Genomic DNA, 21,101 nt, shown 5'->3' with positions numbered 1-21,101 from the left:
GAATGGTTTTAGTTTTTGTGAACCGCCCAGGAGCTTCGGCTGTTGGGCAGTACAAAAATGCAAATAATAATAATAATAATAATAATAATAATGTGTGTATGCTCATTTTCATGTGTATGAAAATGAGCACCTCTAAGAACATCCTGTGTATCAGGGCATTAGACCATTTTCTATTCCAGTAGTTTCCCCTCCTGGCGTACTGTTCTTTCAAAGGCTCCCCTGACCTTTTGGGGGTTGGGGGTGCTGTCACCGCTTAAAACTAAAGAATCTCCAAAGAATGGGGTGCGCTCTGGTTCCTGGCCTAAGTGTATGAAAATGAGCACCTCTAAGAACATTTGTGTTTGTTTTTTAAAAAGTGTTGGTTGCTACTAAATGTGCCACCAACCTTCCTTTGCACAACTGCCATATTATTGAAAAATAGTTTAGTTCATTTGGGTATCTTGGTTCCTAACTCAGTTTTGAATTGCTGCCCCTTAAACGATGAGACGGATTTAAAAAGTGATAGAAAATAAATGTATTTAGTTTCCACAATAAGTACAAAATTAGTTTTAATGCTAACTCTTTGTACTTGGGGTGTATTAATTTCAAGGATGTATTCTTAAGAAGGCTACCTTTGTATTCTTGCCTTTGAAATTTAATTTCACTGCTTAAGAAAACATAATCTTCAGGCTTTTCCCTAAGAGAAATTGCCTATTTTCTCATTGTTTTTACAGATGCAGAAAATGAAATAACAAGACTGAAAAGTTCAGATCAGGTAAACCGATTACTAAAGCTAGAGAAAGATAAATATTTTTGAAATGGTGTTGCCTTATTTAGTCACAGAGAGAGAGATTGAACTATCGTAATTCATCAAGAAGGTCAATTCTATTCATTTAGGTCTGAATAGTGACCGTAGTTTACTGTCTCACTACAGATGTTAAATTACTTCAGTGTTACTAACATGATTGTGTGCTTATTTTGCATACTTTCAATCTCTAATTAAATGGGAGCTGCCTGTAGGTTTTGATGTCCTTTTCCTCTGACCTCACTTCCCAGAATTCCCACCACCAACTGAAGATAACACTTCATGAATTGTACTCTAGTCCCGAAACCATATGCCATCATAAATATGTTAATCTTGGAGAGATCAGTCTTATAGTCCTTGGGAGAACATCCCAGGAAACAGGATTGTTCAGAACCCCTCTCCTGTGGCCATAGACAGTTTTAATTCCCCTCTCCTGTCCCCTTGCCGGCGCTGCAGAAAGAACCTTGCCAGCTACTTCCTGAAGTTGCAAATGCAGCCTCAGAGAAAGGGGAGGGGAGAAGCTGGGATATGAGAAATCCTATGACCTCTCTAGCTCCAGCCCAGCCCCCTGTAGCACACCATCTCTAGACAGGCTCAGAGGTCTGTCTAGAGGAAAATTTTATAAGAGGTCAAAGAGGCAAAAACTGCCTCCATGGCTCCTCCCACCCTGCCAATAGCAGCCCAGCAGGGCATTGTATACTCAGAAGCCTCTGAGATCGGAGCCTTCCTTTGAAGGTACCAAAATACTCTTTGTTTTTGCTGCAACACAGACTTACACAGCTACCCCTCTGGAAATTGCCACAGATAGTATGTTCATAAGTAAAGACAAAGCTGCTGGAGAACGCTCAAGGATTCCTAAGCCAATAGACTGACAAATTTGATAATGACACATTCTTATTATCGCCAATCTAGGATCAGTCAGATCAGGGATCCTGGCCGAGGTTGAAATAAGGCAGAGCAGTTTGTTTAACACAGAGAAGTGCATCAGAAAGTTTTGTCATTTCAAATTTCCCTCTGCCATCAAGAGGCCACAGAAACCTGAGATTCCCTAGATTCTACCAAGAATTCTTCATCACACTGAAGATCTCCAGGAGCCACACATACTGTGTGTAGCACACCTGCGTCTTAATGCTATTGAGGATGATATACCTATTAATGCAAATGTCTATGAGTTATAGGAAGTTACTGTATTTTCTTCCACCACTGTCAGTATGTAGGAGTCTCTCGTGGTGCCCTGATGGAGAGAGCATAGTATCACAGTGTATTGGACCAAGCACTGATCATCTACTAATGGAACGGATTTCCCCTCCCCACCTGCAGCCCCCTGTGCTCTGGAACAGATTTGGGACACATGCGGGGGGCTGCAGGCGAGAGGAGAGGATGGTGGAGTTGTGTCACGTGAGCACACATATGCTCACACAGCTTTGGATCTAGCCCAGTGTCCTCAGGCCATACCAAACTAGAAACTAACTGGACAAGGCAAGTTAGTGAACACATGTGCTTACCCCTTCCCTAGTGAATGTCTGTGTCTCTTTAAGAAATCTTACATTTTCAGAATGCTGTCATTGGAGGGATAATTCCATGAGGAAATTTCCGGAGGGTGGCACCTTAAAGACTGACAGATTTATAATGGCATACGGTTTCATGGACTGTGTACTCTTTAAAGTGCCACAAGATTCTTTGTTGTGTTTTTCCATAAGTGTTTTTTTAATTGCAGAAAGTTGTATATAATTTACAGATACATTTGTGCCTTATAACTTATGAAAGTGATTTCTACAGTATGAAACTTTTGCGCACGCATGGGCTTATTTCCTAGGTTTCCGTTATAAATTGAGCAAGGAGGACAGATATGATGCCCACTCTTCTCAAATTTGCGTTTTAGCATTCCCATTTGGGTAATTGAACACTTTTGGTAATTAAAGAGAATTTCTTGTTCTCGGCAAGCATGCCCTCTTCACAAATAATTTGCAGTCTTTTTTTATGTCAGGTTGATACTTGCAGATATACTCAAATTGATTTTATCCTATTAAATTTAGGGTCTTTTTTCTGTCTAAATTAAGGAAAGATTTCAGAAAGAAGTGGCAAGTTTACAACCAAAGTGTGAGAGCACTACACATGTATCTGCTGAAGGACAGAATTTGGAGTTAAATCAGTTAAGAGAAGACTTGGAAAGGAAACAGCATGAATTTAATGAAAGCATTGCTGAAAAAGAAACTCTAGTAGCAGAACTGGAAGAACTGGACAGGCAAAACCAAGATGCTACACAGGTTATACATATATACATATATAATTAATTAAACGGGGGAAGGAATGATATGTAATCCCAAAGCTTGTGTGTTGAAGTGTATGGATATTTATTAGCTCTACTTAAATCCAAAACTGTTTGTTGGCTATTCTGCTTTATAGGCTTTTCTGGTCAATTATTTTTTTGTTTGGTTTGAAAAGAAATAACACAGTTCTTCAGAGAGTTGTTGTTTTAGGATGATTTTTTAAAAGGGGCTAATATTCATTTCTTTCTGGGACAAGCAGCCCAGTTTCAGAAATCTTTATATTAGTTACAAATGTCCCTTGAAACTCACATAGATTATTTCTAGCTAGATTCATATAAAACTGTATCTTTACTCAAAGTACCTTTTGACCCCGACTGATAGGACTTTAATTCAAAATTCTTTATAGAAATTATCCAGACCACTTTCAGAATTAGTTTAATAAATTTATCCAGAGTTTATTATGAATTTTCTTTGTGTGTCTCTTAATATAGTCACAACATTTTACTTATTCTCATCTCTAAATTCTTAATTATTTCTAATTGGCTTTTCATTTTGCATTTCATAACAAGGCATCTTATATATCTTTGAGGGAAGTGAATTAGCATCTTATATATCTTTGAGGGAAGTGAATTAGCAGATTTTCAGTAGGCTTCTTTAGATGTTCCAGAAAAGCTAAATCATTTCTATACTCAAAATCAGGGACTAGAAGTTGAAGTCGAAGACTGTGCTTTCTTGGCTCTGAATGCCCAGGACACACACCTAGGATGGCTTCAATATCATGAGTTGGTAGGCACTGAAACTCAGGAAGCCAGAAGCACCAAAATCCAATTTGCCACTCATCTGCTTGTCAGGAGATGAATGGTTCTAACCACAGGAGAGTAGTAAAATGCATTAATGCCAAAGGATTGTGGATCCTTGTTTGAACTGTTTACATTTATATGATGAAGCTAAGTGCTGTTTGACATTGTGCTTAATACAACAATGTCATACCTACAGGTTTTTTAAAAAAAACATATACCAAGTGTGCAATCCTATGTCTCCTAGACAGCTTCTGGAGGACATAGGATTTATCAGTTACTGGGATCCGAGGTCAGAACCAGGGCACTGACCTTGGAGCCCAGAAACCGCTCTTCCTGCCCCCTTATAGTTGGCGTGGTTCTTGCCATGCCAGTTACCTCTCTGTGCTCGGAAACAGAGTGTGGAGAGGTGAAAAGGGGGCAGAGAGGGGAGAAGACCATGGAAGGTGCCTTATGCAGCTTCCTATGCACATTCTAACTTCCTTCCTCCTCGAAGCTGCGCCTAGACAGGTGGAACTGCCCATCTAAGGAAAATGGCACCATGCGTTGTATACTCGGCAGCCTCGGACTTCAAAAGCTGCTGACTATCAAGATAGGATAGTCCAAAAATTATTTTTTTAAACTTTTCTAAATGCTTTAGAATTCAAACTACTGATTTATCATGAACTAATGGGATTTCTTTACTATTTTGACATTTGTTTGTTTTTATTTTAGCATATGATTATGTTAAAAGAACAGCTAGCAAAACAGAATGCAGAAGCTACTAATGCTATCAACCAGCTAAAACTGGAAATCGATTCTGAAAAAAGAAAAACATCTAAGCTAGAAGCTGAGAGGCTAGAAATGAGCAAGGAGATGGAAGGCCAGAGAGAAAAATTGAATCAATGTACATTTACACTTAATGACTTGCATATGACTAAGCAACACCTGGAAAATAAAATAAAAGAGTTAAAAGAACAGCTAAAATCATCCCAGCAATATAGTTCCAAAAATAAACAGGAAGTGATAGAATTAAAGAAAAATCTAACACAAAAAGAAGAAGAACTTTCTGTGCTCCAAAATGAGCTAACCAGTCGTTATCAAGAACATTCAACCAGAGAAAAAGAAGTAGAAATTTCAAATCTGAATGAGCAAATTTCAGAAAATAAATTAATGAATGCAGACTTGGAGAAATCTATTTTGGAACTCCAAATAGAAAAGGAAACGCTTCATACAGCATGTGAAGAACTTAAACAGCAGTTGCAAGAAGCTAATAGTGAGAAGAATAAGATTGCTTTAGAAAAAGATACCATGGTGGAAGCTTTGAAAATAGAAAATGGGCGATTAGAAAATGAACTATGCCAGGCTGAAAGCCGATTGTTAGAACAGTCTCACAAGTATGAACAAACCATTGATGAGCTGTCAAATGTACGTAACATGGATACTTCTGCGTTACAGTTTGAATATGAACGCTTAGTTAAACTCAATCAAGAGAGAGACTTTGAGATAGCAGAACTCAAGAGAAACATTGAACAGATGGAATCTGACCATGAGGAAACTAAAGAGATGTTAACAACTAGCTTAGCAGGGCAAAAACAACTGACGGAGCTCATAAAAGAGAGAGAGGTGTTTGTTGAAAAATTTAAAACCAGGGCTTCTGAACTGGAGCAGCAAAATGAAGATTATATTAAGGATTCCAAAAGATTTGAACTTTTAAAACAACATTTAGAAGAAAAAGAGAAAAGCCTTTCAGGCATGAAAGAAGAGAACAATCATTTGAAAGAAGAAATTGAACGACTAAAAGACCAGCAAAGTCGGTCACCCCCTTTGGCTGAGCCCAAAACTCTAGATATCATCAATGAACTTGAAGCAGAAATAACACAATTAACTATACTTAAAAATAATCTTGAAGAAGAGGTGAAACTTAACAAAAGGACACTTGACGATCAAAATCAGAAAATGGCCCAACTTCAGCAGTCCCTACAGGAGTATAAAAAGGAGGTTGAAGAGTCCAAATTTCAGCATGAACAAATGAACATTGCACACAAGCAGGTATGCTTGGAGAAGGATGAGGAAATAAAAAGCCTACACAGAGCAGTAGAACAAATTAAAACCCAGTTACACAATCAAACAACAGTCATTCAACCAGACCCTTCTTATCTCTTTCAAGAAACTAAAGTCCAGACACTTAATGGTGAAAATGGGAATGAGAAGCATGACTTATCTAAAGCTGAAATTGAAAGGCTGGTAAAAGGTATCAAGGAGAGAGAAATGGAGATCAAGCATCTAAATGAAAAGAATGTCTTGCTAAGTAGACAAATTGATCAGTTATCCAAAGATGAAGTTGGAAAACTTACACAGATCATCCAAGAGAAAAACTTAGAGATACAAGCTCTTCATGCAAGGGTTTCCTCTCCAGCGTATAGGCAGGATGTTCTTTACCTTCAGCAACAACTACAAGCCTATGCCATGGAAAGAGAGCAAGTGCTGGCAGTTCTTAGTGAGAAGACTAGAGAAAACAGTCAGTTAAAAACAGATTATCATAAGATGATGGATATTGTAGCAGCTAACGAAGCAGCTCTGAAGAAGCTGCAGGAAGAAAACCAAAAACTAGCCAGTGAATTTGAAAGCAGCAGTCAGGATATGTCCCGGGAAACAATTAAAAACTTGTCCCGTATTATTCGAGAGAAGGATATTGAGATTGATGCGTTAAGTCAAAAATGCCAAACATTATTGACTGTCCTCCAGACGTCCAACATGGGTACAGGCAATGAGGTAGGAGGAATTAATAGCAATCAATTTGAGGAGCTTTTACAGGAACGTGACAAATTGAAACAGCAAGTGAAGAAAATGGAAGAGTGGAAGAAACAAGTACTGACCACCGTCCAGAATATGAAACATGAATCAGCTCATCTCCAAGAAGAACTACAAAGGCTTCAGGCACAGATTTCCACTGATAGCGAGAACAATTCTCAGTTACAGATTGAGTATAATGGCTTAATCCATAGTTATGAACAGAATGAGAAAAAGCTGAAAACATTTAGCCAAGAATTAGCACAAGTTCAGCATAGCATAGGAGAGCTTAATAGTACCAGGGATATTATTCTGGGCAAGCTTGATATAGTAACACCATCTTTGCCAGTAACCTCTTCTACTGGTGGACAACCATTAGACATTCCCAGGAATGCTTCTTCTCAGATGCTCACAAGTGACTCCAAACCACCAAATGAGGAACTGGAGCGCTTGAAGAAAACATTGCAGGAGAAAGATGCAACTATCCAAACTCTGCAGGAAAATAATCAGAGGCTGTCTGATTCTATGGCTGCATCATCTGAGATAGAAAGAAAAGGTCAAGAGGAGTCTCATTTTGAGATAAAGCACTTGAAGGAGAAATGCGATGTCTTGCAGAAGTCACTCAGGGAAAAAGACCTGCTAATAAAATCAAAAAGTGACCAGTTACTTTCTCTAAGTGAAAATCTCAGTAATAAAGAGAACGAAAATGAGCTGCTGAAGCAAGGTGTAACTAACCTGAAGGAGAGAACTCTTATTTTAGAAATGGACGTCCGTAAATTGAAAGAAGAAAATGACAAAATAGTGGCAAGATGCCAGGAAAAAGAAACAGAATTCCGAGCTCTACAGGAGACTAACATGCAGTTTTCAATGATGTTGAGGGAGAAGGAATTTGAATCGCATTCCATGAAGGAGAAGGCTCTGACGTTTGAAAAACTGTTGAAAGAGAGAGAACAGGTGTGTGATGTTGAATTCCTTTTGTTGTCGTCGTTCAAAGTCAAAGGGGGAAAAGAGATGTGGCTGCCATTTTGCCATGCAATTCATATTTTAGCAATCTGGTGCAAGATTTCAATTTCAAATGCAGGATTCTGGGAATGAGGTCAAATTTCATTGTTCTAAACTTCCTTGTTTAAGAAATGTCTGACAAACATTCCCTATACTTTTCAGGAGCTGAAAATAAGGGATTGGCGCAGATCTGTTGATCAGTCACCGTTTGTTTTTAAAGTTTCATATATTTTACACTGTAAAATGTGTTAACTGGAAAAAATACTAATTCAAGAGAATATATGACTTGCAATGCAAATCCTATGCACATTTATTTAGACATAAGTCCTACTGGGTTCAGTTGGGCTTACTCCCATATAAGTGTGCACAGGGTTGCCAGCCTTAGTTCCTCTCTTACATTTATGTACGCCCTTCCTCCAAGGAGCAAAAAACATGAATATTAGTTTGCCCCACTTGATCTTTAACAGAAACCTCTGAGATAAGAGATAATGACTAGCTCAGGGTCACCCAGTGATCTCCTTGGGGGCTGAGCAGAGTTTTAACCTTGGTATCCCCAGTCCATGTCTGGTTAAAGAATAGATTTTTCATTCTAACTCAAAACATACTTGCTTGGAACTAAGTCCTACTGAATTCAGTAGGTTTTTTTTATCAAACTGAATATGTGTGATTGGGGAATTAAATACTCCTCTGAGAACCTGTATAAGATATGTAGTCTCTAGGAATTTTAAAGTATTGATACAAGACTATTGTTTATTTAGACCACTGAAAAATGACCTGGCATAACTTTAAACATATTTATTCTAGTTGATGGTCTTTATATCAACCTGAATTCTGTTCCTCAACTGTACTGGCTTTGCCTGTCTGTCAAGCGCTCTGTAATATATCCTTGTAATGAAGCACTAGCCTGGTATCCATAGGCAACAAAGAATTCTATGCAGACAGGTGCGCCCAACATGGAAACCTCCATGCCCAGTGTAGAAAAGCAGTGTGATGCTGCAGGAGGGACAGAGACTAATGCATTTAAATTTTATTTTTTGCAGGCTAGTGCATAAAATATTATTTTTCATTTTTCTGTGTTAATTTTTTATCATTATGTTGTATTTTTTATTTTTATGAATTATTGTAAATCACCCAGAGAGCTTCGTCTATGGAGCAGTATAGAAATGCATTATTATTATTATTATTATTATTATTATTATTATTATTATTATTATTAAAATGTTGCTATAATACTTGAATACTGTCTAGCTACCCTTTCCCTTAAATATATTCATGGGAAATATTTAGATTGTTATATGTGAACAGCTGTGACACAATGCAATTCACTGTTAGTACATCTACTGTGAAGCCTCAGATAACTGTAATTTCCCAACATGTATACACACTTTTATTATGAGCTGTCATTAATACATGCCTGCACAATTGTTGCACATGATGATCTACGTACATCTTGCATGTTATTTCCTACACATAATGCTTTTCACGTAGGAAAAGATGAAGTGGTACAAGGTGGTTGTGTCGTATATTGCGGCCTCTGTTTTCACCTATTTTCTTACATGGCATATGCCACTCTAATTAATCCATATGACCTAGATAATAAACATTCTAGGAAACATGTAGCTCCATCTATTTGGCAAGAAAGAAATAACAACTTCAGTGCCTTCCTTTAACGTAAGAGAATGGAAAACCTTTAAACATGCGTAAATTCTCTTTATTTTCATTTTTGAAAGGGAAAGGCAGGGGAGCTGAACCAGCTGTTAAATGAAGCCAAGTCAATGCAAGAAAAGGCTGTTGCTTTTCAACAAGAGAGAGATCGAGTCATGTTGGCACTCAAGCAGAAACAAATGGAGACTAGTGCCCTACAGAATGAGGTATGAGATGAAAATAAGGGAGTGAGAAAGTGTGTGCAGATGAGGGCAAAGAGAGCAATGCTGAGAAAATATGACTTCATTTACATGCAGGCGCAATACTTGCGTGATAAGGAGCAGCGTCTCAATCAAGAATTGGAGAGATTACGCAACCACCTTTTGGAAAGGGAAGACACTTCCACACGTGAAGCTTTAGCAGCTGAAGATCGGGAAACTAAGCTTAAAAAGAAAGTCCAGGTTTTGGAGGAAAAGCTGCAGTCTTCATCAACTGCGGTGGAAAATGCCAGGTAAATACTTTGTCTTGGTCAGCAACTAGTTTTGTTGGAGGATCACTTTAAAATAATTTAATAGTGTCCTGTCAACATATCCTATTGGCACTGGTGTCTCTTCCTTTGCTCTCTTTCAGAGAGTAATGAAATTGTCAGCCGGATGATGGTTCAATATAATCCAGACATCACTGTGTAACAACATTCAGCCTTTTCAGATCTTTAAACTAAACATAGAGTCCACTTGTACCTTCTTACCATATATATCGCTTTCTGCTTTCGTGACTCTCTCACTTCAATTTAAAAAGAGAGAAATTAGAAAATGCTGGTGGTTTCAGTTGTGCAACTTGCCCAGAATAAGTTATAATTAGGATAATGCCTAAAAATAGGAAAAAAGAAATGGAGTGACAGAAACTAAACCAGAGTTGAATGTAACGGAAAGTCCTGAAATTGTCAACTAGATAGTCAAGGCTATCAATGTGTACTAGTGTATACTAGTCGTAATGGTTATGACTAGTATACACTAGCCTCCACTATCAGAGGCAGTAAACCTATATACACTGGTTGCTGGGGAACATGGGTGGGAGAGTGCTCTTACACCATATCCTGCTTGTGGGTCCTGGCCGATAGTGGTTGGCCACTGTGTGAATAGAGTGCTGGACTAGATGGACCTTTGGTCTGATCCAGTATGGCTCTTCTTATGTTCTTAATATATCTAATAAGAATATTGACATATTAATACATGGCAAAGAGAAACATTTTAGGCTGGGATTGCCGGGGGTGGGTGGGCTGTCTGGTTAAAGCCTCCACTCTAGAACAATCCCAATGCAGCCAGAATCACTGGCCCCATACTGCTTAGCAGGGTGGGGAACAGCCATTTTCCCCAATGCCCTGCTAATGGCTGATCAGCTGGGCAGCAGGGGAAAGTGGGTAGGGCTCCCCTGGAAGGAAATGTATCAGGAAGCACTTGTTGTCTTTATATCTCATAATATTTTTCATATTTCATAAGACCACAACCTGTACTGAGAACTGGCATTTCTGCTAAGTTAGGTCATTTAAAAAACAACACACACTCATTTTCTTATTATTATTATTATTATTATTATTATTATTATTATTATTTATTTATTTATTTATATAGCACCATCAGTGTACATGGTGAAAGGCAAATACCTGTTTATATAACCAGAATTGCTTCCAGAATAAAATGATTTGTTCTTCTAACAACAGCCTTTTCTTCTCTGCTGGGGAGATGATTAGCATTTTTTAACTTAAAAAAAGTTTAAACTACCCTTCCTGTAAAGAATTTTTACAGCAGCTGTTTTCATGTTTCATTTTGAAACTGCCAACTATCTAGAGTCTAAATATACAGGGCCTGCAAGAGTGAGATTTTTTTATAACCTGGATGACTGATTGTGTACATTTTACTTGAAGCCATCAGGCTAGTATGCAGGTGGAATCCTTGCAAGAGCAATTGGACCTTGTTACTAGGCAGAGAGACGAAACTGTGCTTCAGCTGACAATTTCACAAGACCAAGTGAAACAATATGCTTTGTCGCTGACCAACCTACAGATGGTGCTAGAGCAATTTCAAAGGGGTAAGTTCACTCTCTCATATATAATGTGAAGATTGCCCTGGATATCTTCTGTTCATCTAAAAATATGTTATTTTAGTAGTAAAATCTTTCAAATGAGTTATTCTCTCAAACATCTTACTTTAACAACTGAAGTCCCTTTGACAAAATAAAAGCCGATAAGTCAAGTGTACATATTTATTTTTAGAAGAAAAAGCCATGTATTCAGCTGAGCTACAGAAACACCAACGGCAGTCTGCAGAATGGAAGAGAAAAGTAGAACAGCTAGAAGATAAAGTGGTTTCATTGCAGGTAGGTTGAACTGGTTCTGTAATACAGCCTTAATTTTGGGTTGGTGAAGTTGGCACAGGAAACAACCCCAGCAATGGTAGGAAGGTGGGGTGGGGTGGAGTGGAATGTGATGTAGGGAAGAAGGGACTGGGCTGGTTCACATGACACCTTAGCCCACTGTGGGTTAATTAACTCTTGAGGAACTGTGGCACTTGCCAGCTATGAATATTATGAATATGCAACACCCAACTGGGAGTTGTCGTGTTGTGCAAACTGAGCTGGTGGGGGTTATTTCAGGGTTTTAAAAAAACCTCGCAGAAACTCCCCAGCAGACCTACAATAGGCTTTCATATCATTGAACGGTCCTGGCAGAAGGATAAGAATAGAAAGTGAAGGAAAGGATTTGGGATGGAATGTACCTGATCATGCCACTGAATACTTTCCTTCAGAGGCTATTTATAGAATATTTGGCCTAACTTGCCTCTGTAGTTCAATTGGCTGAAACAGGAGAGATTTTAAACTGAGCCTTGTTTCTTGGTATATTGATAGATATGTTATCACAGCAAATTGTCGCGATAATGATCTACCTCATCTTGTAGGAAAGGTTAGAGGAAGCAAATGCAGCGCTAGATTCTGCATCAAGACTAACAGAACAGCTGGATCTCAAAGAGGAACAAATTGAGGGGCTTAAGAAGCAAGGTAACAGATTCTTTAATTTTTTTGCAAACAAATAGAAGTTTTGTTTAGGTACGGGGGTTTCCTTTTATGCCACAGTACTTCAGTGATCACATAATATGCTGAATATGGTGATTGAAGAATGAAGGACTAAATCCAACATTATGCCATTCGCACAGTGGGAGATTCCCCTCCCCTCCTTCCACCCCCTGCATGTCCCCCAAATCAGTTTGAGGGAGGGCATACAGGGACCTGCAGGGGAGAGGGGAAATTTGGTCTGCCAGCAGGAACTGTTGCACTGATGGAAGGACATCATTGGATATAACCTGAAATGTCCTCTATCCTGGATTCTTAACATTTCTCTAGACAGCATCTGTTTTTCATTATGGAACCGCAGGAGCAGCTCTGTGGTTAAGGTGAATGAATGGTTTTCTCCAGCACTGTATCATAACTCATGAACATTTTTCATAAAATCGAGACAATTTATTCTTCCTGTAGGAAATTTGGCATGGGTCAATCAACCTTTTGGGGACGTACTATCTGACCAAATTTCAGAAATTCTTCGTGACTTCTAGCTGAGATAAAGCAGTTTAAAAACCTTGCAGCAAAGGGCAGTTGCTCTATGTTGCAAACATATTTGTTCACACCCAAAACATTTCTCCATTGGGACTGCTTGAATTAATTGTGTCAAAATTCAAGGATATTGCAATGAAATGCATTTAGCTGGTTGGATAAAAATCCATTGGGTTGAATCCTATGCAAGAAGGTTATCTGGCCCTTTCTTCTCACTGCAACACCCTGTGCCAATCTGTTGGGACTCAGAGGGCTGCAATGGGGAATCAGTTGAATGTGGGGGGCACCTTGCACAAGCGGAAGTACCTTTTTGTTCACACGCAGCACCTTTTGCATCCAATATAATAATGAATCAATAGATTTCAAAGTTCTCATTTTTAAATTGCTCGTTTAACTAAGTGGAAGTAGTGCAACGTGTCTGTCTGGAAGATTGAAGCTACCCTGATGGAACCTCCTTTCCAAAAGAAAAATGGTCATTGCCAGAATAAGCAGGCTGAAGCAATGTGTATTTGAAGATGAGGGAAGGTGAACTGCTGTGTCTGGATATTTTCCCAAGGCATACTGCCGTGTGTGTGTGTGTGCGCACATGTGTGCTTTCAGGGGAGGGAAGGAGGGAGGCTGAGGAGCTGCCATGACTTCCTGATTTGCATACTCTGGCTTGACTCACTTTTTCTCTAGTGGTTGCTCTACATCTGTCTTGCTATCTTTGCAACATCTACTTGATGATACACACTCTTTGCTGCCAACTCACTGTTGTAATAAGCTTCTTTAATGTCTAGTACTTTTTTTGAATGGTTGTACAAACTATGAGGACAGTAAAAACAGGCAATAAAGTGGGGATTGTAATAAAAATGCCCTACCTTGCAGGGTTTTAAAGATTGTTGAGATAATATGTATGAAGTACTTTCAATACCTTAAATCATAGTGTAAATGCTAATTACTATAGATTCACAATGAAGTGTTCTTCCTTTCCACTCCTGAGAAACCTCGTGATATTAGTACTTGCACACCAAAGTACTTACACACCAATGAGCGTTGGAATAGTAAGTTAAGGTATTGTCCTTCACATCTGTGTCTTAGAACATAGAATACTAGGGTTGAAAGGTACCTATAAGGCCATCAAGTCCAACCCCCTGCTCAATGCAGGAATCCACCTTAAAGCATCCCTGACAGATGGCCGTCCAGCTGCCTCTTGAATGCCTCTAGGGTGGGAGAGCCCATTACCCCCCTAGGTCATTCGTTCCATTGTCATACAGTCAGGAAGTTTTTCCTAGTATCCAGACAGATTATGGCTTCCTGTAACTTGAGACCATTATTCCATGTCTTGCCCTCTGGGATGATCAGGAAGAGATCCTGGACCTCCTCTGTGTGACAACCTTTCAAATACTTGAAGAGTGCTATCATGTCTCCCCTCAGTCTTCTCTTCCCCAGGATAAACATGCCCAGTTCTTTCAGTCTCTCCTCATAGGGCTTTGATTCCAGAACCCTGATCATTCTTGTTGCCCTCCTGTGAACCCCCTCCAACTTTTCTGCATCCTTGAAGTGTGGTGGCCAGAACTGGATGCAGTACTCAAGATGAGGCCTAACCAGATCCAAATAGAGGAAAACCAGTACCTCACGCAATTCGGAAGCTATACTTCTGTTAATACATCCCAAAATAGCATTTGCCTTTTTTGCAGCCACATCACACTGGCTCATATTCAGCTTGTGATCTACAACAATTCCAAGATCCTTCTCCCTTGTAGTATTGCTGAGCCAAGTATCCCCCATCTTGTAACTGTACATTTGATTTCTTTTTCCTAAGTATAGAACTTGGCATTAGTCAGTTTCATTCTGTTGTTTTCAGCCCAGCACTCCAGCCTATCAAGATCACTTTGAAATTTGTCTCTGACTTCCAGGGTATTAGCTATTCCACCCCATTTTGCGTCATCTGCAAATTTGATAAGCATTCCCTGCACCTCCTCATCTAAATAATTAATAAAAATGTTGAAGAGCACTGGGCCCAGGATTGAGCCCTGCGGCATCCAATTCGTTACCTCCCCCCAGCTTGAGAAAGTACCATTGATAAGCACTCTTTGAGTCTGATTCATATAAGTAGTAAATATATTTTGCAGCTAGGATAAGCTCTCCAGATGTGTTGAACTATAACTTGGATAATCGCTGACGATTGACCATGCTGGAGGGGCTTATGGGAATTGTCCAACACAACTGGAGAGTACCAGGTTGCGTACCCCTGTATTGCATAGTGTGCTTGCTTACAACATAGCCTTTTTTGGATTAAGCACTCAAAAGTGTTGATTAAATGCTGTTATAATGTATTTTATTTAACACATAACTTGGCCAGACAGCAGAAAGTTTTGCCAGGAAAAACATTAAAAAAGAGATAATAGTTTTTGCTGTGTGGCAGAACTTAAAATTAAATATACAAGGAACAGCTTTGAAGGTCGCCTTTCTTTTCATAAACCAATTTGAAATTAATAGTTTCTTCACAGAACAGTCCAAGCATTTTAATAGAGACTTCCATTTTAGTGAAATATATTTAAGGTTGTTTTTAGGGAGATAATTATTCATAACATAGATGTGCCTTAATGGTTCCTTCTCATAGTGGCCACTCAATATGATGTTGAAGTCTCTTGAGTGAAAAATCGGTAGCATCAGCCAATCCAAGCATAATAACCTTCATCACTCACATCTATTATTGCATCTCCATTTTGACCTTTGATATTTTCTTGTTATGGAAGTTATTTCTTTGGACTCTGATGGTCAATTAGACATCGAATTTACACACACACACACACACACACACACAAATTCTAAGAATCCTGCTGGGTTTCAGCTAGTAGAAATTGATGTTACCTGCTCTTCTGAATGTTTCTGAGTGACAGGCAACAACCTAATGGTAACACCACATGTATATTAATGAGGATTGATTCACACATGAGATGCTCCCCTGTACAATCACCTAAGGTATGTGAGCTGACCTTTGTGAAGTGGCTGCTGCTGTATCCATAATGTTGTTGTTTTTAATTACATTTATATCCTACCTTTTTCTTCTCGCAAGGAACCCAAGGAAGTACATGGTCTTCCTCCTCTCCATTTTATCCTCACAACAACCCTATGAGGTAGGTTAGGCTGAGAGACAGTGACTGGCCCTAACCCTCATGGCTGAGTGGGAATAGTACCCAGATTTCCCACATCCCAATCCAACACTCTGAGCACTATACCGCACTGGCTCTCACAGACCAAAGAATAAACTCCCCATAACATGAAAGTATCAAGGGTCAGAATGGAGACACAATAATAGATTTGAGTGATGAAGGTTTCATAGGGTTTGCCAGTATGCTTAGATTGGTTGTTATGAGCATTAAGAAATTTATTTTAGTTTCAGTTTTTAGCCTGCCTTATTGCTGATGGCTCAGTGCTGGTGACAATTAGAGCCCATCACAACATTCCAAATAGATCTTGTTCTTTAAATTTGAAGTTGGCCATCTCAAACAGTGTCTGAGATTGCAAATTTGTCAGGAGATTTGTGAACCACCCAGAGAGCTCTGGCTATTGCGGGGTATAGAAATGTAATAAATAAATACATAAATAATAAATAAATAGGAGAGAACACAGCAAGAAAGAAGCCAGACTGCCTTCCTATACTCTGCAGTTTACTCACAGCAGCATTGTCTGGTTGCTTACTGTGCCCTTTAAGGGGGAGTGTCTCGTTAATTTTTTAAAGACTTTTAAAATCCTGGTTACTAGTTAGAATGGGAAATTCAAGCAGCTTACAGTTAGTTGAAAACAATACAAAACCTTTAAGGATCCATCCAATGTCTGAGTCGTGTTTAGCAAAGAAGGATAAAGGATTTCTCCTTCCTCTTTCAGTAGTAGCTTCTGCAGCTGCTTTTACCGTTAGATAGGAAAATAATGTTTGGGATCAGTGAGGCGGTTGGGGATGTAAAGAAATTTAGCCACAGTAGATCAGCAACCACTGCACGAGGAACTGTTGCTCTAATGTTGCTCTAAATTCCAGCTGTGTGTTTGCATTCTGTACTTTCACAGGATGATAATATCACGCAAAGCACACATTGCATTCTGCAGCCAGACAAGTTTCAGTGTGCTTACATGTTCATGCCCATTTTACCCTTTTGAATTGCTCTGTTGGAATTGGCAGACACAACTTGTTTTAAATTTTTATAGCCTTGTTGTAATCAGTATACTATGTTAGGGTTGGCAAACTGTTCGGCTGACCAGTCAAATATTGTCAGTTGACCAGTCAAATATTCAATGAAACTACAGTGTAGGTTGCAGTTTACGTTATTTCATTATGGTATAATTTGTTAACAAGGGCACACGTGAGGGCCCTTGCTAACAAATTACACCATAATTAAGTAAGTTGCTTGCCTTGCAGCAGTTGATGGCAAATGTAACAGCATAGTAAAACAGCTCTTACATACCGCTGGCTACACCTGCAGCCATATTCACCTCCAAACAGGAACCCAAGGCATTATCAGTGACAAAGGTCACTGACAAAGGAGGCAGTATTATATAGGGAAATATAACTCCATCATGTTTGCTTCAGGATTGTGGGACAGACCCTCCATGTGATCTGGCTCTGTAAAGCTCATGGGAAGAATTGGTCTAGAAAAAACAGTAGCTGTAGAAAGAACTGAAAGTACTGGAACTGAAGGACACTGAAAGCAAGACATTAAATTATGGAGGGGAAAACCAAAATTCTTTTTCATTCTAATAAAGTGAATGCTGTAAACATACTTAATCATTATTTGAACAGGCTTCTGAAATCTCTTCATTGGCTTCCAATTCACTCCAGAATCCAATACAAACTTCTCCTGCTGACCTTCAAAGCTCTTCACGGCCTAGCTCCTGCCTATCTCTCCTCTCTCATCTCACACTATCGCCCCGCTCGTGCTCTCCGCTCCTCTGATGCCATGCTTCTCGCCTGCCCTAGGACCTCCACTTCCCTTACTCGGCTTCGTCCTTTTTCTTCTGCTGCCCCTTACGCCTGGAACGCTCTTCCAGAACACTTGAGAACTACAAACTCAATCACTGCTTTTAAAACTCAGCTAAAAACTTTTCTTTTCCCTATAGCCTTCAAATATTGAGTTTGTTCTGACTCTATACTGTTAGCTTCTCCCTAGCCGGTGCCTGTTTACACTTCCCTGTGCCTGTTTGCATTCTCCTTCCCTCTTTATTGTTTACTACAACTTATTAGATTGTAAGCCTATGCGGCAGGGTCTTGCTATTTACTGTGTTATCTGTACAGCACCATGTACATTGATGGTGCTATATAAATAAATAATAATAATAATAATAATAATAATAATAATAACAGGCAATTAATAAAGACAGATCAAATGTTTAGCTGCTCTTCTGTATTAAAATAGTGGAAGGAGTCCATTCCTAGTCACCCTAGGATGACTAGGAATTTGGAATATTCATTTAATTTGTCAGAGTCTGAGGTGAGCTGAAAGCAGGATGGATCTGTCTCTTGGTAAGCTTCAAAATTCTACCAGATTATAAATGAGATAATAAACATTTAGGATTCAAAAGCCACAAAAAGGACATTACTCTTGAACCTTCTGCTTTGCCCTTTGTAATAGTGCTTAAGCTGGATAACTATGTACTAAATAGCCAGTTTCCAGCATTCATTCTCTGTCTCTCTGACATGCTTTGCCAGCATTCTGTCAGACTTTAGTATGAATAAGAACTGGAACACTAGGCAGGGTTATGCAGATAAGGACTGGCAGGTCTCAGTGGTGCCACTGAGCTCTGTAAGAGAAAGTAAGTGGGCTTTAGTCTGGGAGGTGAACAAGACATGCTTCTCACTCCAGAAACTGAGATTATCAGGACAATGGGCAGGTTTAGCCCCTATCCAAGTAGTGTCTCAGAATGTATGTCATGACTTTGAAACATAAAACTCAATTGCTGCCATTTATTCCTATGGGAGAAAATAAAGCACTATAGCTGGAGGACAGTATTGTAATAGAGGCAAAACCTACCAACCACCTCAGCACTGAGTGAAATGAGCCACCTCAGCAATGAGGGGGAAGGAGAAATGCTCTAACTACCCTGCCAAGATAAAAGGGAATTATGTTTCTGATGTTACTATTTTTCTTAGTTCTTGAAGGCCATGGTTAGTTTGGGGTGAACAGAGGGTAAGACTAGTTTTGGAAAAGCTAATCTGGCTATTTCTGTGGCAAAGGCTTCAGTGATGAATGAAGGTCTGGGATAGCTGGGGACAGAACTCTCCACCTTCAGTTTCTCCCATTCTTCATTATGACTGTTGCCATTGTAGTAGTGGGGAAAACGAGGCTTGCTTCACCACTTGTGGAGAGGATTGATGGGTAGGGGTGGAGAAAGAATCCTTCCTTCCCGCCTCCATGTGTGGTTAACCCAACAGTGATGGTCAAGATCTTGGCAAGTATAAGAGCTTTTCTCTAGAGCACAATTTTAGCACGAATTGTAGATGGGAGAATGTTGAGTAGGTTTGTGTATGGGATTGCAACTCTCCTCCCCTACCACTCATCAGGCATGGCAAGCCGTTAGCTAGTTATTTTTCCCTTCAAATAAAGGAGACTGTATTCAAAAGATGTTATTTACACAAGAAAACATATAACGTCCTTTTGAACAGTGGCCAGATACATTCCCAGACACAGATTTGTTGGATCAAACTGCTGAAGGTTTTTTAAATGGATTTTTTTGGCAGGAGAAATTATATTAATGGAAAAACATAAGACACACCAGATGCAGGTTTTTGAATTTCCTTAAATGGTTAACAAATTGCAGGACAATATTGTACATGTCTAGTCTACAGGAGTCCATGATGAAATTTAGCTCTCTTCAGTTGTTTTTATACCCATTTAGTAAAGTATTATAAAAGCAAATTATATGGCCAAATAAGATGGGCTGGGGGGAAAGATTACACAACTAGATTAAAATTCCATCTTTGTAATTTATTTTAGATATTTTATATCAAACTGTAGCTGATACTTTTATAGAAGGAAATAATATATTAACAGGACAACCTGTTTCTTTGTTTTTCATTTCATTTTTATTCTTCCTTTCCTGCAAAGAGCTCAGTACGGTGTGCCTGGTTCCTCTCATCCTCCCACCCCAGTCCACCGATTTTCTCCTTACAATTACCCTGAAAGGACTGGCCCAAGGTTGCCCAAAAAGACATTCATGATAGCATAGAAATTTGAGCCTGGGTCTCTCCAATCCTACTCTGACATTCTAACGGATTTCTCTTTTGAAATGTCTTTTATATTTAATGAAAAAATAGGACAATTCTATGTTCATTGTTTCAGTCTGATTTGCCTTCTCCATTTTTTGTTGAATAATTAGATGTCTTGTTTGTTTAAAAGCTTCTTATTTGCATATCATGCTTATTTTATACTGCTGATCCTTTTTAAAATCTTTTCCTTCTCAAATGGTGAATCTCCACTCAAAGGTAATGGAGAAGAAGGAACTCAGTTCCGAAATGCATTGGGCACGAATAAATTTCTTTGGCACTTTGTGAACAGTTTCTCTCATGCTTGTTCATGCATTCAGTGCCTCTCCCTTTTCAGTTTTGTGTTCCATCTTGAATGATGTCTCTCAAATGAGGTGAAGGATATTGATGTTTACAAGGAATTTTCCAATGCCATCCTAAATTTGTTTAGTTGGTCCTACTATATTCATGGGGTTTATTAAGTGTAGGGGCCTAGCTTTCTCATCTTTATCTAATTTAACCAAGGCAGAACGGCTTCCCTAGCCTTGCATTGTGGATTTATATCCCGTTGTCTAGGCATTGGCTAGCTTTCCGCTCTGTGTCAGAATATTGTGACAGACATTTGAAAAGAAATTGAAAGGTATTCACTCTAGTAAAGGTTTTTCCACATGTGTCATCGTTCTCTGAAAGAGATACTCCAATGCAGTATTTGTCTTGTGCCAATTTATAATCCATTTCCATTGGGTGGATGGAATTTTGGGCAGATTGCTTCAGACCACAAAAAAATGAGCAACTTCCTATAATCCTTGCTTTGCCTTTATTGCATCAATAAAAGCTTGGAAACATAGTCCATAGTATAATCTCAGGTTTTGCCATTTGAGTATGGAAAAATATGGCCAGGGCTAAGTTAGCATCATGCTTATTCACAAGAATAAGAGTAAAAGTGGTACTAAACCCATTTCTGCAGTATACATGCTTTTGACAGAATCTTTTAATAGGACACTCTGTGA

The 21,101-nt window shown here is 39.0% G+C and overlaps 1 protein-coding gene across 1 annotated transcript in view; it reads left to right on the top strand.

The window, feature by feature from the left end:
* TRIP11 (thyroid hormone receptor interactor 11) overlaps window positions 1-21,101 on the top strand; it is a 61,501-nt gene that overhangs the window by 21,463 nt on the left and 18,937 nt on the right. Inside the window, exons 8-15 of the mRNA XM_063117970.1 lie at window positions 714-754; window positions 2,845-3,051; window positions 4,566-7,577; window positions 9,356-9,496; window positions 9,587-9,780; window positions 11,194-11,357; window positions 11,542-11,645; window positions 12,224-12,323. Of these exons, the coding sequence (XP_062974040.1) occupies window positions 714-754; window positions 2,845-3,051; window positions 4,566-7,577; window positions 9,356-9,496; window positions 9,587-9,780; window positions 11,194-11,357; window positions 11,542-11,645; window positions 12,224-12,323 (3,963 nt within the window). The remainder of the gene's footprint in view (window positions 1-713; window positions 755-2,844; window positions 3,052-4,565; window positions 7,578-9,355; window positions 9,497-9,586; window positions 9,781-11,193; window positions 11,358-11,541; window positions 11,646-12,223; window positions 12,324-21,101) is intronic.

Source organism: Elgaria multicarinata, chromosome 2, assembly GCF_023053635.1.
Source record: "Elgaria multicarinata webbii isolate HBS135686 ecotype San Diego chromosome 2, rElgMul1.1.pri, whole genome shotgun sequence".
Classification (NCBI taxonomy): Eukaryota; Metazoa; Chordata; class Lepidosauria; order Squamata; family Anguidae; genus Elgaria; species Elgaria multicarinata.
Note: the sequence above shows the minus strand (reverse complement) of the source record. Positions and strands in the feature narration are given on the sequence as shown.